The sequence below is a fragment of the Ostreococcus tauri genome, assembly GCF_000214015.3.
Source record: "Ostreococcus tauri WGS project CAID00000000 data, contig chromosome 13, whole genome shotgun sequence".
Classification (NCBI taxonomy): domain Eukaryota; kingdom Viridiplantae; phylum Chlorophyta; class Mamiellophyceae; order Mamiellales; family Bathycoccaceae; genus Ostreococcus; species Ostreococcus tauri.
The window spans coordinates 389,920-405,909 of NC_014438.2; the positions used below are offsets into that span (position 1 = coordinate 389,920).

Consider the following 15,990-nt stretch of genomic DNA (forward strand, 5'->3'; position numbering starts at 1 on the left):
CGGACCTTTACCTTTAATTTGCGTGTCGTCGATTATCGCGAAATGGGCGCGCACGCCCTTTCGAGCCACTGCAGCGTCTCACCGGCGACGCGCGGGTGGATGTTGTCCCACACCTTTTGATGGTACGCATTCACCCAGGCAATCTCCTTATCGCTCATGATGCCGAGATCCATAAGCTTGGTTTGAATCGGAATCAACGTCAGGACGTCGAAGCACAAGAACCCGGTGTCGCCAAAGTTGTGCTTGGTCTCCGCTTTTTTGACTTGTAAAAGCGTCTCGATGCGAATGCCGAATGCGCCGTCTTCGTAATAACCCGGTTCGTTGCTCAGAATCATGCCCGGAACGAGCTCAGTCATGTTACCAAACCGTGGAGATATGCCTTGCGGACCTTCGTGAACGTTCAGTGCGGCGCCGACGCCGTGTCCCGTGCCGTGTCGATAGTCGAGCCCGTTCGCCCAGAGGTGAGAGCGAGCGAACGCGTCGAGCACGAAACCCTTGGTGCCGGTTGGGAAAACCATCTGGTCGAGCGCGATGTGGCCTTGTAAAACGCGAGTGTAACACTCCTTCTGGTGCGCACTGGGTGTGCCGAAGTGCACGGTTCTCGTAACGTCCGTGGTGCCGCACGCAAACTGTCCCCCACTGTCGCAGAGCAAGAGGCTGTCTTTGCTTATCGTTCGAGCGCTCTCCTTGGAGGCGCGATAGTGCACGATGGCGCCGTGCGGGCCCTCTCCCGCGATCGTCGGGAAAGATTCTTCGACGAAACCCTTTTGCTTGGAGCGGAATTCGAGCACTTTCTCGCCCGCTTCGTACTCGTCGATGGTTCTTCCACTGGAGATTTCCTTTTCAATCCAGCACCAGAACTCGGACATCGCAGCGCCGTCCATGAGATGAGCCTCGACCATGCCCGCCATCTCGGCCTCGTTCTTCACCGCCTTGGCGATGGGTATCGGGCACGTTCCCTCTTTCACGGCGACAACGACGGACGATGAGGAAGCGTCGTTCTGCGCGTCGCTCTTTGTCGCCTTGGTCGCCTTTCTCACGGAGTTGCCATCCTCGGCGCTCTCAAGCATCGCGATGGACACCTTATCGATGTCCATCCAGAGCTTTTCGCCGCGAGAGGCGGCGTCGTGGACGTCTCGTGACATGTCATCATACGGTTTGATGGTCACATTGGCCGCTTCGAGGTGCGCTTTCACCGGTGCCGTCACCTTGTCCAAGTCAACGTAAAACGTTGCGTCGCTCTCGCCAACCAACGCGTACGACAGCGTCACCGGATTACACGGTGCGTCGCCCCCACGAACGTTGAGCAGCCACATGACGTCGTCCAAAGAACTCACCACGAGTTTATCCACCTCGTTCTCGCGCATCTTCGCTCGCATGTCTTCCAATTTCTCCTCCACGCTCTTCCCCGCATACTCGAGCGGATGCACGCGAAGCGGTGTCTTCGCCGCCGCCGGTCGATCGCTCCAAATCTTATCCACGAGGTTCTCCTCTAGGCTCACCAGCTCGCAACCGACCGCCTTCAACACTTCTCTCAGCGCGCGCGCTTCGCTCACTGAGTGCACGTTCGGATCGATCCCGACCCTGCCACCGTTCCCGGCCAATCCAGCTTCGTCGCCCGCGAGCCATTTTCTCACATCTGGCGTCCCCTTCGTCCCGCTTCGCATCAGCGTCCATGCCTCCGCGAGCTCGTCCTCGGCCTGCTTAAAATACCGCCCGTCTGTCCACAATAACGCCTTCGTCGCCGTCACCACGCACGTACCGGCCGATCCGGTGAAATCGCTCACGTACCGTCTCCGCTCGAAAGCCGCGGCGACGTACTCGCTGAAGTGCGGATCCTGACTCGGGACGATCACCGCGTCGATGGACACCTCTTTCATCACCGCTCGCAACGCAGTCAGCTGCGGCGTGGTCATGGTTGCCTTGTCCGCGTCCTCGATCGTCGCCTCAACGTCGGAAACGGCGTTAATCGACGCGCTTCGGGTCGGTTTTTGACAGAAGGTTGACTTTTTATCGATTGTGTTTCTTTGCTCGCTCGTGTATCTCGACGTCCGTCTCGCGGCGCGCGCGAAGACACCGCAGTTGACTCTGGAGAGCATGCACGCGCGATGGAGCGAGCGCTCGGGTGCGACGCGCGGGTGACGCGGAGTGAGGAGGAGGTTTGGTGGACGTGGGCGTGGGCGTCATGAGATGGGCTCGTCGGACACACGTCTCCAAAGGTCGTTCGCCGTTACATTCACGCATCTTCATCGTTCGTTCGTCTCTAACATCTTTCAAATATTTTGTACAGCCGCTCGAGGCAGGCGATCTGGACCACCTCGCCGGAATCAGCGAATCGCCTCGGCGGGAGAAGTCGGCGCTTCATCGCTGGGAAGACGACGAGGCGGGCGACGCGAAGCGAGGGTGATTCCTTCGTTCCGTTCGTGTCGTCGTCGTCGACGTCGTCGTGCGCGCCGTCGATGGCATAAAACGTACCGAGGACGCGAGCGAGGGCTTCGAAGCACGCTTTTTCATCGGTCCAATCCACATCCTCGGCAAGCGCCAAGACGAATTCGGGAAGCTTGCCGATTTCCGGCGCGTATCCCGGGAGCATCACAGGCAGGCCCGATATTCTTCTACCGTCGTCTATGACTATTCCGAGGTACTCCTTCAACATGTCAGCCTTTTCGGCGAGCATGTCGGCGATCTTCTCGGCCACCTGCTCCATCGTTCCATCAGCGTCGTCCCAAGAATTGGGCTCGGCGAATTTATCCTTGAGCGCGCACAACGCGAGCTCGGGAATCGGCGCTGGTCGCTCGAGCGCTTGAGACCCAAAATTCGCGAAATTCCGAAGTGTTATCTGATAGAACATCTCCTCGCTGAGTTTCACCGCGTCCACCATGTAAAGTCGCGTCTGATGTTGCATCAACCACACGCCCTTGCGTCCGTCCACGGCTCCGACGAGCGTGTGATTCTTGATGATCTCACCGAGTTCTCTGTGCGCCGCGTTCGCAATCTGTTCGTTGAGCTCGCGCACGGACGTGAGCTCGCACACGTACGTGTCATCCGCCTCGACTCTTTGTCCGCGACGCTCTCGAACCGCTCGTCGAACCTCTTGGATCTTCTCGTGCTCCTTGCCCTCTGAGTTCATCGCTCGCTGCAGGTATGCGTCCAAACTTCCCGCCGCCAAGTTAGCGTCGGTTCGTACGAGCTTGTGATCGCCCCCCGCTTTCTCTCTCTGCGTTGTCTTTGGCGTCTTTGCCTGCGTTACCCCAAAGCCGTCGTCTCGCACGCTGTTCTCCTTGTCTCCGCTAGTCTCGGCGTTCGCGCCGCCGCCGAGTCGCTCTGCGCCCGGGAGGAGCGTCTGCACCGTGAACGACCGCGTGGAGTTCGTCGCGAGTAAGATTTTCTCAACCTTGCTCTGAATCACCTCTACGATGGCGTCTTGATGCAAGAATTGTACCTCTTGCTTGGTCGGATGCACATTGACATCGACGTCCTCGAACGGGAGCTGTAGGTGCATGAAAATGAATGGTTTCTCCGCCTTCGGGAGAATAGCCGCGTACACCGACTCGCACGCGCGTTTTAGCGGCGCGCACTCCACCAAACGAGAGTTAATGAATAGAATGAACGTCGTTCGCTTCGAGTGGTAATTCCCCCCGCTGATCAATCCGTCTATTTTAAGCTTGAAATCAAACTTTTTCTTCGACGTTGCTGTGTCGAACTCGAGCGTCTTCAAATCCTTCGCCACGGCGGGTCCGTAGATGGCCTGCAAGCGCTCGACGCGTGACTCTGCCACCGGGGCGTGTAAAGTCGTTCGTGACTCCCCTTGCTTTCGACACGTAAACGCTACGTCCGTTCGCAGCGCCGCGTACCGCTGTAACACCTCTAAAATTTTTGCGTACTCCTCCGAAGCGCTCTTCAGCGCCTTTTGCCGAGTCACCACGTTGAAAAACAAATTCTCCACGCTAATCGTCGTCCCCGGTACCCCCGCGCATGGCTTCGCGCCATCTCGATCCATCTTCCCGTCTGCGTACGAGCACCTCGTTGCGTGCGCCGCCCCTCGTGCCATCGTCGTGCACGTCACGTGCGCGACGTAACTCATGCTCGCCAGCGCCTCGCCTCGAAACCCAAAACTCGCGCACGTCTTCAGGTCTTCGTACGTCTCAATCTTTGACGTCGCGTGTCGCTCGCACAACAGCGGTAAATCATCCAAGCGAACCCCGTGTCCGTCGTCCTGCACCGACAACAACCGCTTCCCCCCCTCCTTGGCCTGCACGTGTATCGTCGACGCGCCGGCGTCGAGCGCGTTCTCCACCAACTCCTTCGCCGCGTTCGCCGGTCGATGTATCACCTACGACGACGTACGATCACACACACGCGTCAGTTCGGTCGACACCACGCGCGAACCCCCGACTCGACGGTCTCGTTCGTCCCATTCATCCTCCGCGCGCGTCGTCCGCGTCACCATTCAAAAATCACATCCGCGTCGCGCCCCCATCTCTCCCTCTCCCCTCGCGCGCGTCCACGCGCACCTCTCCCGCGGCGACGCGATTCACCACATCACTCGCGAGGCGTTTGATCGCCCGTCGTCCGTCGTCCATGCGCGCGCGCGTGTGCGCCCGTCCGAACGACCGCACGACGCCCACGCGAAGTCCAAAGGTGCGTCCACCGGTGACGCGGGGCCCGTCCAAAGGCACGGCGCACCTTTCAAAAACACCGCGCACCTTTCGCGGTGTCCTCGAAAGGTGACGCGCGAGGTCCCGCGCGCGCGTCGTCCACGCGCGACGCCCGCGCGACGGGCGCGCGCGCGATCGACGGCGACGGACGCCCACTTCGCGCGGGCGTCCATGCGCGCCCTCGCGCGCGCGCCCCAGGGCGTCGCGCGCGTGGAATCGTGGAATCCATCGACCCGGCGGCGCGCGCGACGGGCGTGGACGTCGCGACCGACGCGGCGTCGCGCGGCGTCCACGCGCGACGACGACGACGGGCGCGAGGTCGAGGACGAGTTCGATCGCTTCGCGCGCGCGGTGGAGCGCGCGGGAGGGACGACGACGACGCACGCGCTCGGGACGCTCGCGCGCGCGCTCGGGACGTCGAGCGACGGCGTCTTGGCGAGCGCCTTTGTCGGGTGCGCGACGTCGCACGGGCGCTACGCCGCGCGGGCGGAGATTCGATCGATCGATAAGACGATTGAACGATACGATGGACGCGTGCGAGAGACGCTGGCGCGGGCGCGGGCGTCGTTGGAGGGGGGGGGGGCGAGCGCGCGGGCGCGAGCGTGCGGCGAACGCGTGCGCGAGGCTGAAAAGGCGACGTCGGCGCTCGTTCGGGCGACGTTAGGGGAGAACGCGCTTGAGGAGAGGGATTTACTCTCGAGTGGGGCGATCGGGGGGGGAGGGGTCCCGCGCGCGGCGACCGGGGCGATCGCGGAGGCGGTTCCAGAGAAGTGGCGAATGGCGTGCGCGAACGCGGGGGCGTTTGTGGAATTACGAGGCGCGACGTTGAGCGTTGAAGAGTGGGCGGCGATTCGGACTGTGTTCGAAGCTATCGTACGCGTCATGGATGGCGACGAGGCGAGCGCGAATTTGGTCGGAGACGCCAAGGTTTGGACGGCGATGAAGTCGCTCATTGACGACTCCACGACGCGACCGAGGCGGTTGTCCCAGGTGGAGAACAACGCGAGATACCAGAGCGCGCTGAGCGAGCTCGACGAGGCGAAAAAGGCTTGGAAGGAAGCAGATAAGGCGTATAAACTCGCTCGACAGCGCGTGAAGCGAGCTAGGCACGACGTGCATCGCACGCGAAAGGCGGTTCGCATCGAGTACCGATAGTGTTTTTGTAGTTACACGATTTTGCGCACTTCGCAGCACCAGTTCCCGTGATCGTAGTACGACGCCTCGACTGTACACCACGGAAGTGCGTCGAATAGGCGAGGAAGCTCGCCTTTGGTGTACACGTGGCAGTATCGCTGGTACACCACTGAACGCTTCTCCGGATCCGCCTCGCCGTGCGTCGGCGCTCCTTCCACTCGCGATTGGCGCTCACGCTCCTCGTCCGGCGATACCCCCTTGACCTTGACCTTGTTGTGAAACGGAACGAGAACGTCTTGACCCTCAAATTGATGTCCAGACACCCCGCCTTTCTCTTGCTCGAGCGCCCAGGCGTAGAAGAGGGCGACGCCGCCCACCTTGACTACGCGCATCGTCTCCTTTACGAGCTCGATTCGGCGCTCGGGAGAAGAGATGTGGTGCAACACAGCGATGTTCAACGCGTAATCGAACGTGTTCGATCGATACGGCAAAAGAACTGCGTCAGCGACCATGACCTCGTAGCCGCTGTCTCGACAGATATCGATGAGACCTTTACTAAAATCGCTCCCGAGCGCGACGCTCCCGCCCTTGACCACCTCAGGAATGTTCTTTCCGTTTCCGCACCCGATGTCTGCGACGAATGACCCGGACGGTTGTTTCCGAATGAACGCCTCCACGCCGGTCCACGCGCGGTATCTCGTCCCGTGCCACTGTTGAGCGACAATGTCGTACACCTTTTGTACGTGCTCGCGCTCCACCTGAGGCATCACCGTCACCTTGCTTGCGGCGTCGATGAAATTTTCTGGAACAACGCCGCACGCGCGCTTCGGCGCCTTCTTCACCAGTTCCATCGTCCTCTCGGTGTCGGTTGTCTCCTCGACCGCGCGTGGTTGGTGACTCGGTGTCATCGACGCGCTCGATCCTACATCTCCCCGCTTCTGCTCCTTTCGAAGTTGTTTCTCCTTTTTCCTCTCCTCTCTCGCCTTCTTAATCGCCGCTCGCTCGGCGACGATGCGTGCACGTCTCACCTCTTCCTCCGACACCGCTTTCTCCCCCTTCGAATCGGACGACAACACCTCTCTTCTCTCTCCTCTTCTCTCTCTGTACATCGCTCTAAACCGCTCCGTCAGCTCCGTCTGCGCCTCTATCGCGTCGCGCTCCGTCGTCGCGTCCATCCTTCGCCGAAAGGTTAGAGAAATTCTATCTGCGCTCACCGGCGGAATGGCGTGCTCGTACTCATCCGCCGCGGCGCCCTCCATGCGCATCGCCGACCGCGCCGGCAGAACCACTCGAATCTCCTCCCCCTCGCGCGCCTCCCCGTCCACCGGCGTCCCTCCTTCCGGCCAAATCATCCCTCGTCCGAGCGTCATCGCCTGCGCGCTCGCTAACGAAACCGTCACAAACGGCCGAGCGAACAATGGATTATCGATGTGCGGCGGTATCCACATTCCTCGCTCGTACACGTTAATCGTGCATGAATCCATCCTCTCATCCTCCGTGATCACCCCTCTCGCGATCAACGCGTCCACGACGTCGATTAACGCCTTCGGCATCGACGCCACTTCGACGTCGGCGTCCACTCTATTCGAGTGCGTGTACGTCCCGTACTGCAACATCTCCCTGCTCTGCGACCGCGCCGCCCATTTCGGCGGTACCGGTGCGTGCGTGCGTCCAAGAAGCTCCCCTCGACGGCCTCGTTCGAGCTCTTCGCGCGTCCACTCGAGCGCGGCGTCGTGTTGCGCGCGTGAAATCGCGTCGAGCGTGAGCGATGCCCCGATGCTTCGACACCGCTCGACGATCTCACACCGCGCCTCCGCGTCCGTCATGCCGCGTGAACGTCGCGACGACTCCCGCGCGCGTTCTCACCGAACGTCGCGCGCGCGCGTCGACGCGGCGGCGTGTGCGGCGTCGCGCCGCGCGGCCGCCACCCGACGTACGTACTGTACGAACGTTTCGCCCATGTGTCTCCGCGCACGCCGTCCACGCGAGCGTTTCGAGCGTTTTCACCCGCGCGTTTCACGCCGTCGACGCGCTCCAGCGCGCGATGTACGTCCTCGAGCGCGGGAAGCTGGTTGAAAAAAAAGTCACGGAAATACTCCCCGACGCGCGACGCGCGCGCGAGCTCGGAGACGCGGCGCGACGGCGATGGACGTGCGACGCGAGCGGCGGTCGGTTTTGGACGGCGTTGGCGCGTTGGACCCAGACCACGACGACGGTGGAGATCACGGTCGCGCTTCCGAAGGGCACGCGGGCGAGAGACCTGCGGATAACGCTCACGACGACGTCGCTGACGTTTTGGGCGACGTGGAGCGGAACGGTCGACGCGTGCTCGGGGGCGCTCGCGCGGCGGTGCAAAGTGGATGAATCGACGTGGTCGTGCGACGGCGACGAGTTGATGATAATTTTGGTCAAGGACGACGGCGGCAGAGACGGCGTGCCGTGGCAGGTGCGTGATGTGCCGTGTATATCGCGATCACGTCGACTGACGGATGATGTTCACAGAGCGTTTTACGGGGTAGTAAGGGTGCCAAATCCATCCAGGACGTCTTGCGGGACATGACGCACGCCGACGAGCCGTACGCCGCGTCCGACGATCTCGATCTCGAGACGAAATCTCTGTGCGAAGACATTCGCGATCGTCAACGCATGCTCGCGAACGGTGAACTCCTCGACCCGTCGCAGGACGTCGATTTCAAGATCGGTCTCGGTCTTCGATGAGTCTCGACGTCGCCTCCGCCCTCAGCCGTCGCCGCGCGCGCGCCTCACTCGTCCATCGCTCTTCCGCGATGTCCATCGAACTCGGCGGCGTGGACGTCCTTCCCGCCGGCGCCTTCGACGTCGACGGCGTCGCACGCGTCGTGCCGACGCGGTACGGTCCGATCACGGTGACGACGCAAGGCGATCCGTCCAAGCCGGCGCTCGTGACGTTTCATGACGTCGGATTAAACCACCGAACGTGCTTCCAGCCCTTGTTCGTGTGCGCCGGAAGGCAGAGCGACTTAGTGAAACGGTTCTGCGTGTATCACATCGACTATCCGGGGTGCCAGGACGGGGCGGTGGAGTTTCGCGAGGACGACGTCCCGAGGACGCTGGACGCGCTGGCCGAGCAGGTGGAGGACGTGGTGAAACATTTCGGTTTACGATCGGTGACGTGCATGGGCGTCGGTGCGGGGGCGACGGTGATGGCGTTATACGCGGGACGGGCGGGTTCGAGGTGCGAGGCTGGGATTTTCGTGTCGCCGAGCGTGTCGAGCGCGCGGACGATGGAGAGCGCGCTCGGGTACGCGTTTCAATGGAACATTCGTAGACACGGGTGGACGCCGTGGACGTTGAAGCACGTGATGAAGCGAATGTTTAGCTATCGTGGCCTCGGTGGTATGCGGGAAGCGTTCGAGAGCGATCTGGCGAAGACGGCGCGCAGGGAGATTAGCGAGCTAAACCCGCGCGCGGTGTTGGCGTTTTACGAGTCGTCCCTGGCTCGATTGAATAACGATGCGATCTACGAAAGTTTGGACATCGACGCGTTGATCTTAGCGGGAAGACATAGTCCGTGGTACAAGGACTCGATTGTGATGAATTCGTTGATGAACACGGCGAAGACGGCGTGGGTGGAGATGGAGGACGCCGGAACCGTCGTCACCGTGGAGGATCCGAGCGCGATGCTCTCACCGCTCAACCTCTTCATTCAGCGTCTCGCGAGCGAGGGCTTAGCGTGATGCATTTTTCCTAGCTTCTAATGACATCTACAACTACCTATGTTGATCTAATCCGTGCTAAAATTACGTCTAAAATCTTCCTCTGTGACCCACGAATCTTTCTCTCTCGCGTCCTCGACGAGCGAACGCAAATCGTCCACGTCGCATCGCGACAGCGTGTCCGATGACGCCAAAAATACCAAGGAATGCTTCGCCCGCGTCAGCGCAACGTTCAATCGACGACTGTCTGAGAGAAATCCCACGCGAGCCTTCGTGTTGGATCTCACTGCCGAGCACACGACGACGTCTGCCTCGCTTCCTTGAAAGCTATCGACCGAGTGCACATCAAACCCTCGCAGACCGCGAGCGGCGAGAGCGGCTCGAATCTTTCGCACCTGAGCGCTGTAAAATGTGATGACGACGATCGAAAATGTCGAGCCCCGGCGGATAGCTTGGATCGCGTCGCACACGGCTTCTGCCTCTGCGTCGTTTCGCTTGCTCATCCCGCGACCGCCGTATTCAACGCCTCTCTTGACGTCAACGAAGACGTACGGCGGTAACCACCGAGGAAAGTCGAGCGGTTGTTCTCGTTCGATGACGTGCTCGGCGTCCATGACTCTGCCGCTGTAATACCGCGCTGACGGCCAGCTCGAAATGCGCGGGTGCATTCGGTACTGCGTATCCAAAAGGTTCGCCGCTGAGTCGTCGAGTGACATCAGGCGCTCCATGAGACTCCTCGCGTGACCGAGTCGGCGAGCGAGCTCGGAGCACATCGTCGCCGGCAACTGCGCCGGATCGCCCACGAGTAAAACCTTTCGAGGAAGACGGAGAAACGGTATCGCAATCTCAGGTTCGAGCGCCTGCGCGGCTTCGTCGACAAGCAAGACGTCTGGCGGTTCCATCGATTGGCATAGCGACTGCCCAGAGCTCGCAAGTGTGCAGAAAACCAGCCGAGCACGATGGAGCGCTTCGCGCACAAAGTCTTCCACTCGATCGCCACGATCGGACCCGCATGAGATGGCCGACATCACCTCTTTCCCTAGCTCGAGCGTCTCTGAGGCGGTGCCTGAAACGCTCTCGAGCGCTCGTAAGCCGCGCGCGATGTCGCCCTTGATGAAGTCTGGGGCGACCACCTGAAGTCGTTCCCGAGTCGTGCGCGCGCGCGCTCGGACAGTTTTGAGAGCATCGTTGTCGTCGCGCCGTTTACCGAGCGCTTGTAGAGCAGATTCGAGCGGTAACGCGATGACACCGCATCTCCTGTAGACAAAGTAATCCAAAACACCGCCAGCTCCTTGTATCGATGACGCATCTCGAAGTGCGTCCTCAACTCCTAAGAGCGCGCAGCGGTCGTCGTGAACTAAACCACACGTGCTTAAATAAAGTTCCATCGCCACACATACCGCCTTGTTGCTCGGCGCGCACACGAGCACGCGTTGATCGTCTCGCATCAATCGTCGAAGCAACGCGACGACGAAACGCGTCTTCCCACATCCAGGCGGCCCCTGCACCATTTGCAGTGCGTTCGAGTGCGACGCGTTGAGAAAACGTTGCATCGCGCGACGCTGTGACGCATTCAAATCGTCGTCGTCACATATTTCCGCGTCGTCACCGCCTTGGACGGACGCATCCATCAAAGGCGTGTTGTCCTCGTCTTCCGAATCGTAAAATTTCACGTGTGTGGCTCGCTTGTGCCCTATGAGCTGATGCGCGAACGCAACTTTCGGGCGAAGATAACAGGCACACACCATGCGTTGGTGCACCAGTAGGGAATCAAGCGGTACAATTTTCAGATCGAACGACGTCGTACTGCTCTTTGGAAAATCGCTCGCGCGTACCCACAACGGAACCGAGCTCATCGTCGCCTCGCGACTCGCCGCCACGAGCGCCGTTGTCACCGCGCGTCCGCCCTCTCGATACACCATTAACGCCGTCCACGGTCGACACCACTCTTCCTGAACGTCCTTCCCGCCTCGAACGACGCGCGCGGTGAGTTCGACGAGCCCGTCCGCGACGTCTCTTCCGCGCTCAGCGACGACTCGGAACGCATTCGATTCGCTCGCCCCGGCCGCCGCTTTCGACATCGTCGCGCGCGCCTCCTCGTACGCCAATTCCTCGCACGCATCGTACCACGCGTTCACGTTCGCATACGTCGAACGCGCCTCGAGTAACTCGCGCTCACCCGCGAGTTTTCTCGAGTCCAATCGCAGCGCCTTCGCGTCCCAACGCAGCGCTCTGCGAGCGAACGCCCGCGCGGCGCCGCCCCGCGTGCGCCTCTTCTCCTTTCTCCTCGATGGAATTCCTCGCTCGAGATCTCGCGTTCGGACATCGTCTTCGTCGTTTCCATCATCCTCGCCCTCGGTGAGATCGTCGAACGACGATCGCGATCGACGCGCGTTCCGAGGCGTCGCGAGCGGCGCAAAGCCGTCGACGAGCGACCGCGCGTTAAACGCTCTGGCAAGCGACTCTCTCGATCGTTTCTTGAAATTTTTGGACGACGACTTTGAGTGAGCGTTCGCATCATCACCAGCGTCTTCTGACTCCGCGACGTCGTTCGTGGCGTCCACCGTCGTCGCCTCCGCGTCGTCCGTGGCGTCGCGTTGGAAATCATCAAAATCACGCATCCCATCCTCGCGTGTCGCTTCCTCCGTCGCGTCCGCTCTCGAATCGCTCAAATCATCCCAATCTCGTCCCCAATCGCTCTCCATCGCGACGTCGAGCGCGCGACGCCGTTTTACGTCGTCAGAGCGTCGCGCACTGAAGGTTTGGATAGTCAACCCTCGACGCTCTCTCTCGCCGTACCGCGCGATGTCTCTCGCGGCGTTCATCGCCGTGGACGACGAGCGCTCGGTCGCCGTCGTGCGAGCGTCGAAAGCGACCGCGGGCGCGTCGGAAACGAGCGATCTGTCTGAGATGTGCGCGAGCGCTCTGGACGGACGTTTTTGCTTCCCCGAGCGCGCCGAGGGAGCTGATGAACCGTCGAGAAGCGCCACGGCGGAAAGGTTTACGTTTTGTCTCACTCGAGCGAACGGTACGCGCGTTCTTGGACGCGTTCGTAGACGAGGACGGATCGCGTGCGCGGCGCTGAGCGAACGCGCGTGGTTCGAGTACTTCGACGACGCGTTGGCTGGATGCGAAGACGAGGCTCTGAGGGTGTTGTCGTTGGTGGAAGGAAATGGTGAAAGTAGTTCGAGCTCGTGTTTGGTGCGAGAGATAGATGCGGACACGGCGTTGGGGGAGTATCTCGATCGGGCGTTCGGGACGGGGGCGCCGCGAGCGGGCGAGACGCGGAGAGTCGGGATACCGTGGAGCGCGTTCGCGGGCGTGGCGACGCGGAGCGTGACCCTGACGGCGCCGGACTTGAAGAAGGAGTTTAACGGTGGGATCAAGTTTACGTCGCTGTTGGATTGTGGGCACGTGGACGCGGTTTTGGCGCTCTTTGCGGCGCTCGTGACGGAACGCCGCGTCGTGCTCACAGGGAGTCGATTAGAGTTTGTGAGCGGAGCCGTGCACGCGGCGAACGCGGCGCTTTACCCGTTGTCGTGGCAGCACATCTTCTTGCCCGTCCTTCCGGAGGGGTTTCTGGATTATCTCACGGCGCCGATGCCATTTTTGATTGGCTTGCACTCATCGCTCGTCTCCGTGATGAAACGACTTCCGTGCGACGACATTTTTACATTGGATCTGGACACGGGAGAGTTCACATACTTTGACGAAGATTTGAGGTCGATGCCGGCTGGGCCGTTCACGCTCCTCCGAGTCGGGTTGTTGCGAGAGATGGAGAAGTCACGCGGGCAGGACTCCCAGGCGGTTGCGCAAGTATTTCGCACGTTTTTCTCCTCCGTCTTAGGGCAGTACAAGCAGCACATCAAGGGCGTTGTCGCGCACCCACCGCCAAAAGATGCTATAATATCCGATAGTCTATGGCTCGATCAGGACGAGTTCATGGCGACCAAGCACGCGGGGATTCTGGCGGCGATGCGCGGGACGCAAATGTACGAAGTCTTCGTGCGACAGCGCCTGAATATGTGTGCACAGGTGGCGCGAAAGACTGGGTTCGTCCCACTCGGTGACGAGATCGTCGACTTTGATCTGGAAGAACCCGACATCACGCTATCGGATCTCATGATGCGCGGACAGGCTTTGGGCGAGCAGTTTGCGTCGGCTTCATCGCACGCCCTCTCCGAGGCGAGCAGCGTGTTCAAGTCAACCGTGGCCAAGGCGAAGTTGGCTTACAGCTCGTCGAAGACGATCAAGAACATGCGTGAGGCGTTCACATCGAAGAAGAGCGAGCTTGCGGCATCGATGAAAAAATTTAGCAAGAAGAGTTCAGAGGATTTCGCCGCCAAGTGGGCGGAGTGGACGGAGGGTGACGCGGACGGCTCGATAGTGAAGAGCTTATCGTTCGATGCCGGGCGCGCGTCGCCGACGACGTCGGCACGTAAGGGCGCAGACGTCATTCATGGCGCGCCCGCGCCTACGTCTGGATCGGCGAGCAAACCTTCGCCGTCGGCGTCCGTCGAACAAGCCGAACCCGAGCCGAGCGCGGCGCGCGCGGACGAGGTGACCGACGTTGATACCGTCGGTAACGCGCTTCGATCGATCGACCTCATGTCGTTCAACGATGCCGCGGACTATGCATCGTCGCCGACACCGTCTAAACGACCGTCGACCGCGCCGACACTCGCCACGCCAAATTTTCTCGACGACTAGACGCGCGTCGACTAGCACTGTAACATTGCATCGCAACATCGCTAAAACTACTTAAAACATACCCTCACGGCATCCCCGGCGTCCGAGTCTGCTTAATCATTCTTCGCTGCCCTGGTTCAAGATCCGGATTCTCCTCCTCCATCGCCGGAATCGTCGAGTTCCAAACGCTTTGCACGCCTCGCCACATCTTCCCGCTCCGCGGCAACACCGCCCATCGCAACTTCAACTCCACCGCCCGCCCGCTTATTCCCTCGTCCACCGTTCGTACGCCGTATTTCCCCGGAAATCGACCGCTCACTCGCATATCCTGCTTCGTCGTCGCCGTTCGATCCCAAACCGTCGCCTCGTTTGAAAGCCTGCGCTCCGTCTCGTACCCGATCGTCACCTGCGCGTGCACCGCGCGCGTGTTCCACGTCGCGCAGTGCGACAGGTCGTAGTCGATGTCCAAGGTGACGTGCAATTCGTCGCTCCCGTCTTTCCGTCGAACGATCTTGTCGTGGGAGACGATTGAGATCTTTGGTTCACTCAGCGTCGGGATTGAACTTCTCGGTTGGCACTGGGTGAAACGGTCGGTGAACGACGCACACGCGGCGATCACGCTCAGGGCGACGACGGCGAGGGAGAACAGGGCGTTCGCCCGGAGCCACCCGTTGTGGGCGGACATTACGAAGTCGCGAGAGGGGATTAGTGCGGCGAGAGGGACGCGCGAGCGTGATGGTTGACCGTATTATTGTACAAAGCGGCGGCGATTAGGTTGGTGAAGCGCGCTCGCGAGCGTTTTGGCGCTCCAAGTCCTTCAGTGATTTCTCTATGCGACGCATGATTTCTGTGTGGAGGTGATCTCGGGCCTTGGCGTTCTTCTCGCACCTCGCGCACTGGCGCGTGAGATCCGACAAATCGAGCGGTTCGCCGACGGTTACGTGCACGCGGTTCCCGACGTTGATCTGCCACTTTCCGTACGGTTTCACGTGTTCCATCCCGGAGTGAAAGAAAGGTAAGATGATCGGTCGCTTCCCACCGCTCATCTCGACGTCGCATAACAGTTTTGCCAATCCTCGTCGCATGCCTCCGAGCTCGCCATTCTTGCTTACGCGTCCCTCTGGGAACACGTGCACCCAATCACCCCTCGCTAATAGATTCGCCGCCGTGCGCATCGCCGGCTGCTCAACCCCTCCGCCTCTCTTGATCGGCAGCGCCTTCCCGCACAGGAAAAACGCCTCTCGTAAGCTATTCTTTGCGCAAATTTCATCCGCGCACAGCGTCCAACGCACGCCCGCGTGCGCCGACTCGCCCATGAAGAACGACCACGGAATCAAAGAACTCAGCACCCCGGGATCATCAAACGTTGAGGCATGATTACACACCGTCACCAATCCCTCACCGGACGTTCGATCGCGATCGGAGATCATTCGCTCGAAACGCTCGCGCCCGCTCACCACCGTCGTGTTCGCCGCGTCCAGGATCGCCTTCCCAGTGAGCGCGACGACGCCGAGGACGGCTTGGCGGCCGAGAGACCCCCACGGCGGGGCCGTTTGCATGACGTCGTCGTACAGCGCGCCACCGGACGTCGAGGGGACGTCTTGAGCTGGCATGACTGAGTGAACTCGTTGTTAGCCTGGCGCGGGTCGGGTCGGGACGCGCGGCGTCGACGTCTTTCGATCGCGTGAAGCGACGCGCGACGCGCGCACGCGTCGAGATCGGTGGACGATCGAGTGGCGACGTGGATCGCGAGACGCCACGAAGTGCGGGACTCCGCGGCGTCCCGGTTGAAGGCGGCTCTACAAGAAAAATTC

General features: G+C 60.9%; 10 protein-coding genes across 10 annotated transcripts; 4 read left to right on the forward strand and 6 right to left on the reverse strand.

Annotated features, from left to right (window-relative positions):
* Positions 1–32: 32 nt before the first annotated feature.
* Positions 33–1,916, reverse strand: OT_ostta13g02270 (Creatinase; the record flags this gene model as incomplete). The annotated part of the gene is made up of 1 exon (XM_003082662.2): positions 33–1,916. The coding sequence occupies one exon, from the start codon at positions 1,914–1,916 to the stop codon at positions 33–35; it is 1,884 nt and encodes a 627-aa protein (XP_003082710.2).
* A 347-nt stretch (positions 1,917–2,263) lies between these two features.
* Positions 2,264–4,583, reverse strand: OT_ostta13g02280 (Ribosomal protein S5 domain 2-type fold,subgroup; the record flags this gene model as incomplete). Its single annotated transcript, XM_022982740.1, has 2 exons — positions 2,264–4,333; positions 4,515–4,583. The coding sequence occupies 2 exons, from the start codon at positions 4,581–4,583 to the stop codon at positions 2,264–2,266; spliced, it is 2,139 nt and encodes a 712-aa protein (XP_022840233.1).
* A 246-nt stretch (positions 4,584–4,829) lies between these two features.
* On the forward strand, positions 4,830–5,813 carry OT_ostta13g02290 (unnamed product; the record flags this gene model as incomplete). Its single annotated transcript, XM_022982741.1, has 1 exon — positions 4,830–5,813. The coding sequence occupies one exon, from the start codon at positions 4,830–4,832 to the stop codon at positions 5,811–5,813; it is 984 nt and encodes a 327-aa protein (XP_022840234.1).
* An 11-nt stretch (positions 5,814–5,824) lies between these two features.
* Positions 5,825–7,618, reverse strand: OT_ostta13g02300 (Alpha-ketoglutarate-dependent dioxygenase AlkB-like; the record flags this gene model as incomplete). The annotated part of the gene is made up of 1 exon (XM_003082666.1): positions 5,825–7,618. The coding sequence occupies one exon, from the start codon at positions 7,616–7,618 to the stop codon at positions 5,825–5,827; it is 1,794 nt and encodes a 597-aa protein (XP_003082714.1).
* A 218-nt stretch (positions 7,619–7,836) lies between these two features.
* Positions 7,837–8,510, forward strand: OT_ostta13g02310 (HSP20-like chaperone; the record flags this gene model as incomplete). The annotated part of the gene is made up of 2 exons (XM_003082667.1): positions 7,837–8,238; positions 8,295–8,510. The coding sequence occupies 2 exons, from the start codon at positions 7,837–7,839 to the stop codon at positions 8,508–8,510; spliced, it is 618 nt and encodes a 205-aa protein (XP_003082715.1).
* Positions 8,511–8,578: 68 nt separating this feature from the next.
* Positions 8,579–9,508, forward strand: OT_ostta13g02320 (Ndr; the record flags this gene model as incomplete). The annotated part of the gene is made up of 1 exon (XM_003082668.1): positions 8,579–9,508. One exon carries the CDS (start codon positions 8,579–8,581, stop codon positions 9,506–9,508), a length of 930 nt encoding a protein of 309 aa, XP_003082716.1.
* A 47-nt stretch (positions 9,509–9,555) lies between these two features.
* On the reverse strand, positions 9,556–12,192 carry OT_ostta13g02330 (P-loop containing nucleoside triphosphate hydrolase; the record flags this gene model as incomplete). The annotated part of the gene is made up of 1 exon (XM_003082669.1): positions 9,556–12,192. The coding sequence occupies one exon, from the start codon at positions 12,190–12,192 to the stop codon at positions 9,556–9,558; it is 2,637 nt and encodes an 878-aa protein (XP_003082717.1).
* Positions 12,193–12,292: 100 nt separating this feature from the next.
* Positions 12,293–14,197, forward strand: OT_ostta13g02340 (DENN domain; the record flags this gene model as incomplete). The annotated part of the gene is made up of 1 exon (XM_003082670.2): positions 12,293–14,197. One exon carries the CDS (start codon positions 12,293–12,295, stop codon positions 14,195–14,197), a length of 1,905 nt encoding a protein of 634 aa, XP_003082718.2.
* A 64-nt stretch (positions 14,198–14,261) lies between these two features.
* OT_ostta13g02350 (Signal peptidase 22kDa subunit) lies at positions 14,262–14,861 on the reverse strand (the record flags this gene model as incomplete). The annotated part of the gene is made up of 1 exon (XM_003082671.1): positions 14,262–14,861. The coding sequence occupies one exon, from the start codon at positions 14,859–14,861 to the stop codon at positions 14,262–14,264; it is 600 nt and encodes a 199-aa protein (XP_003082719.1).
* Positions 14,862–14,946: 85 nt separating this feature from the next.
* On the reverse strand, positions 14,947–15,789 carry OT_ostta13g02360 (Tafazzin; the record flags this gene model as incomplete). Its single annotated transcript, XM_003082672.2, has 1 exon — positions 14,947–15,789. The coding sequence occupies one exon, from the start codon at positions 15,787–15,789 to the stop codon at positions 14,947–14,949; it is 843 nt and encodes a 280-aa protein (XP_003082720.2).
* Between the last annotated feature and the right edge of the window lie 201 nt (positions 15,790–15,990).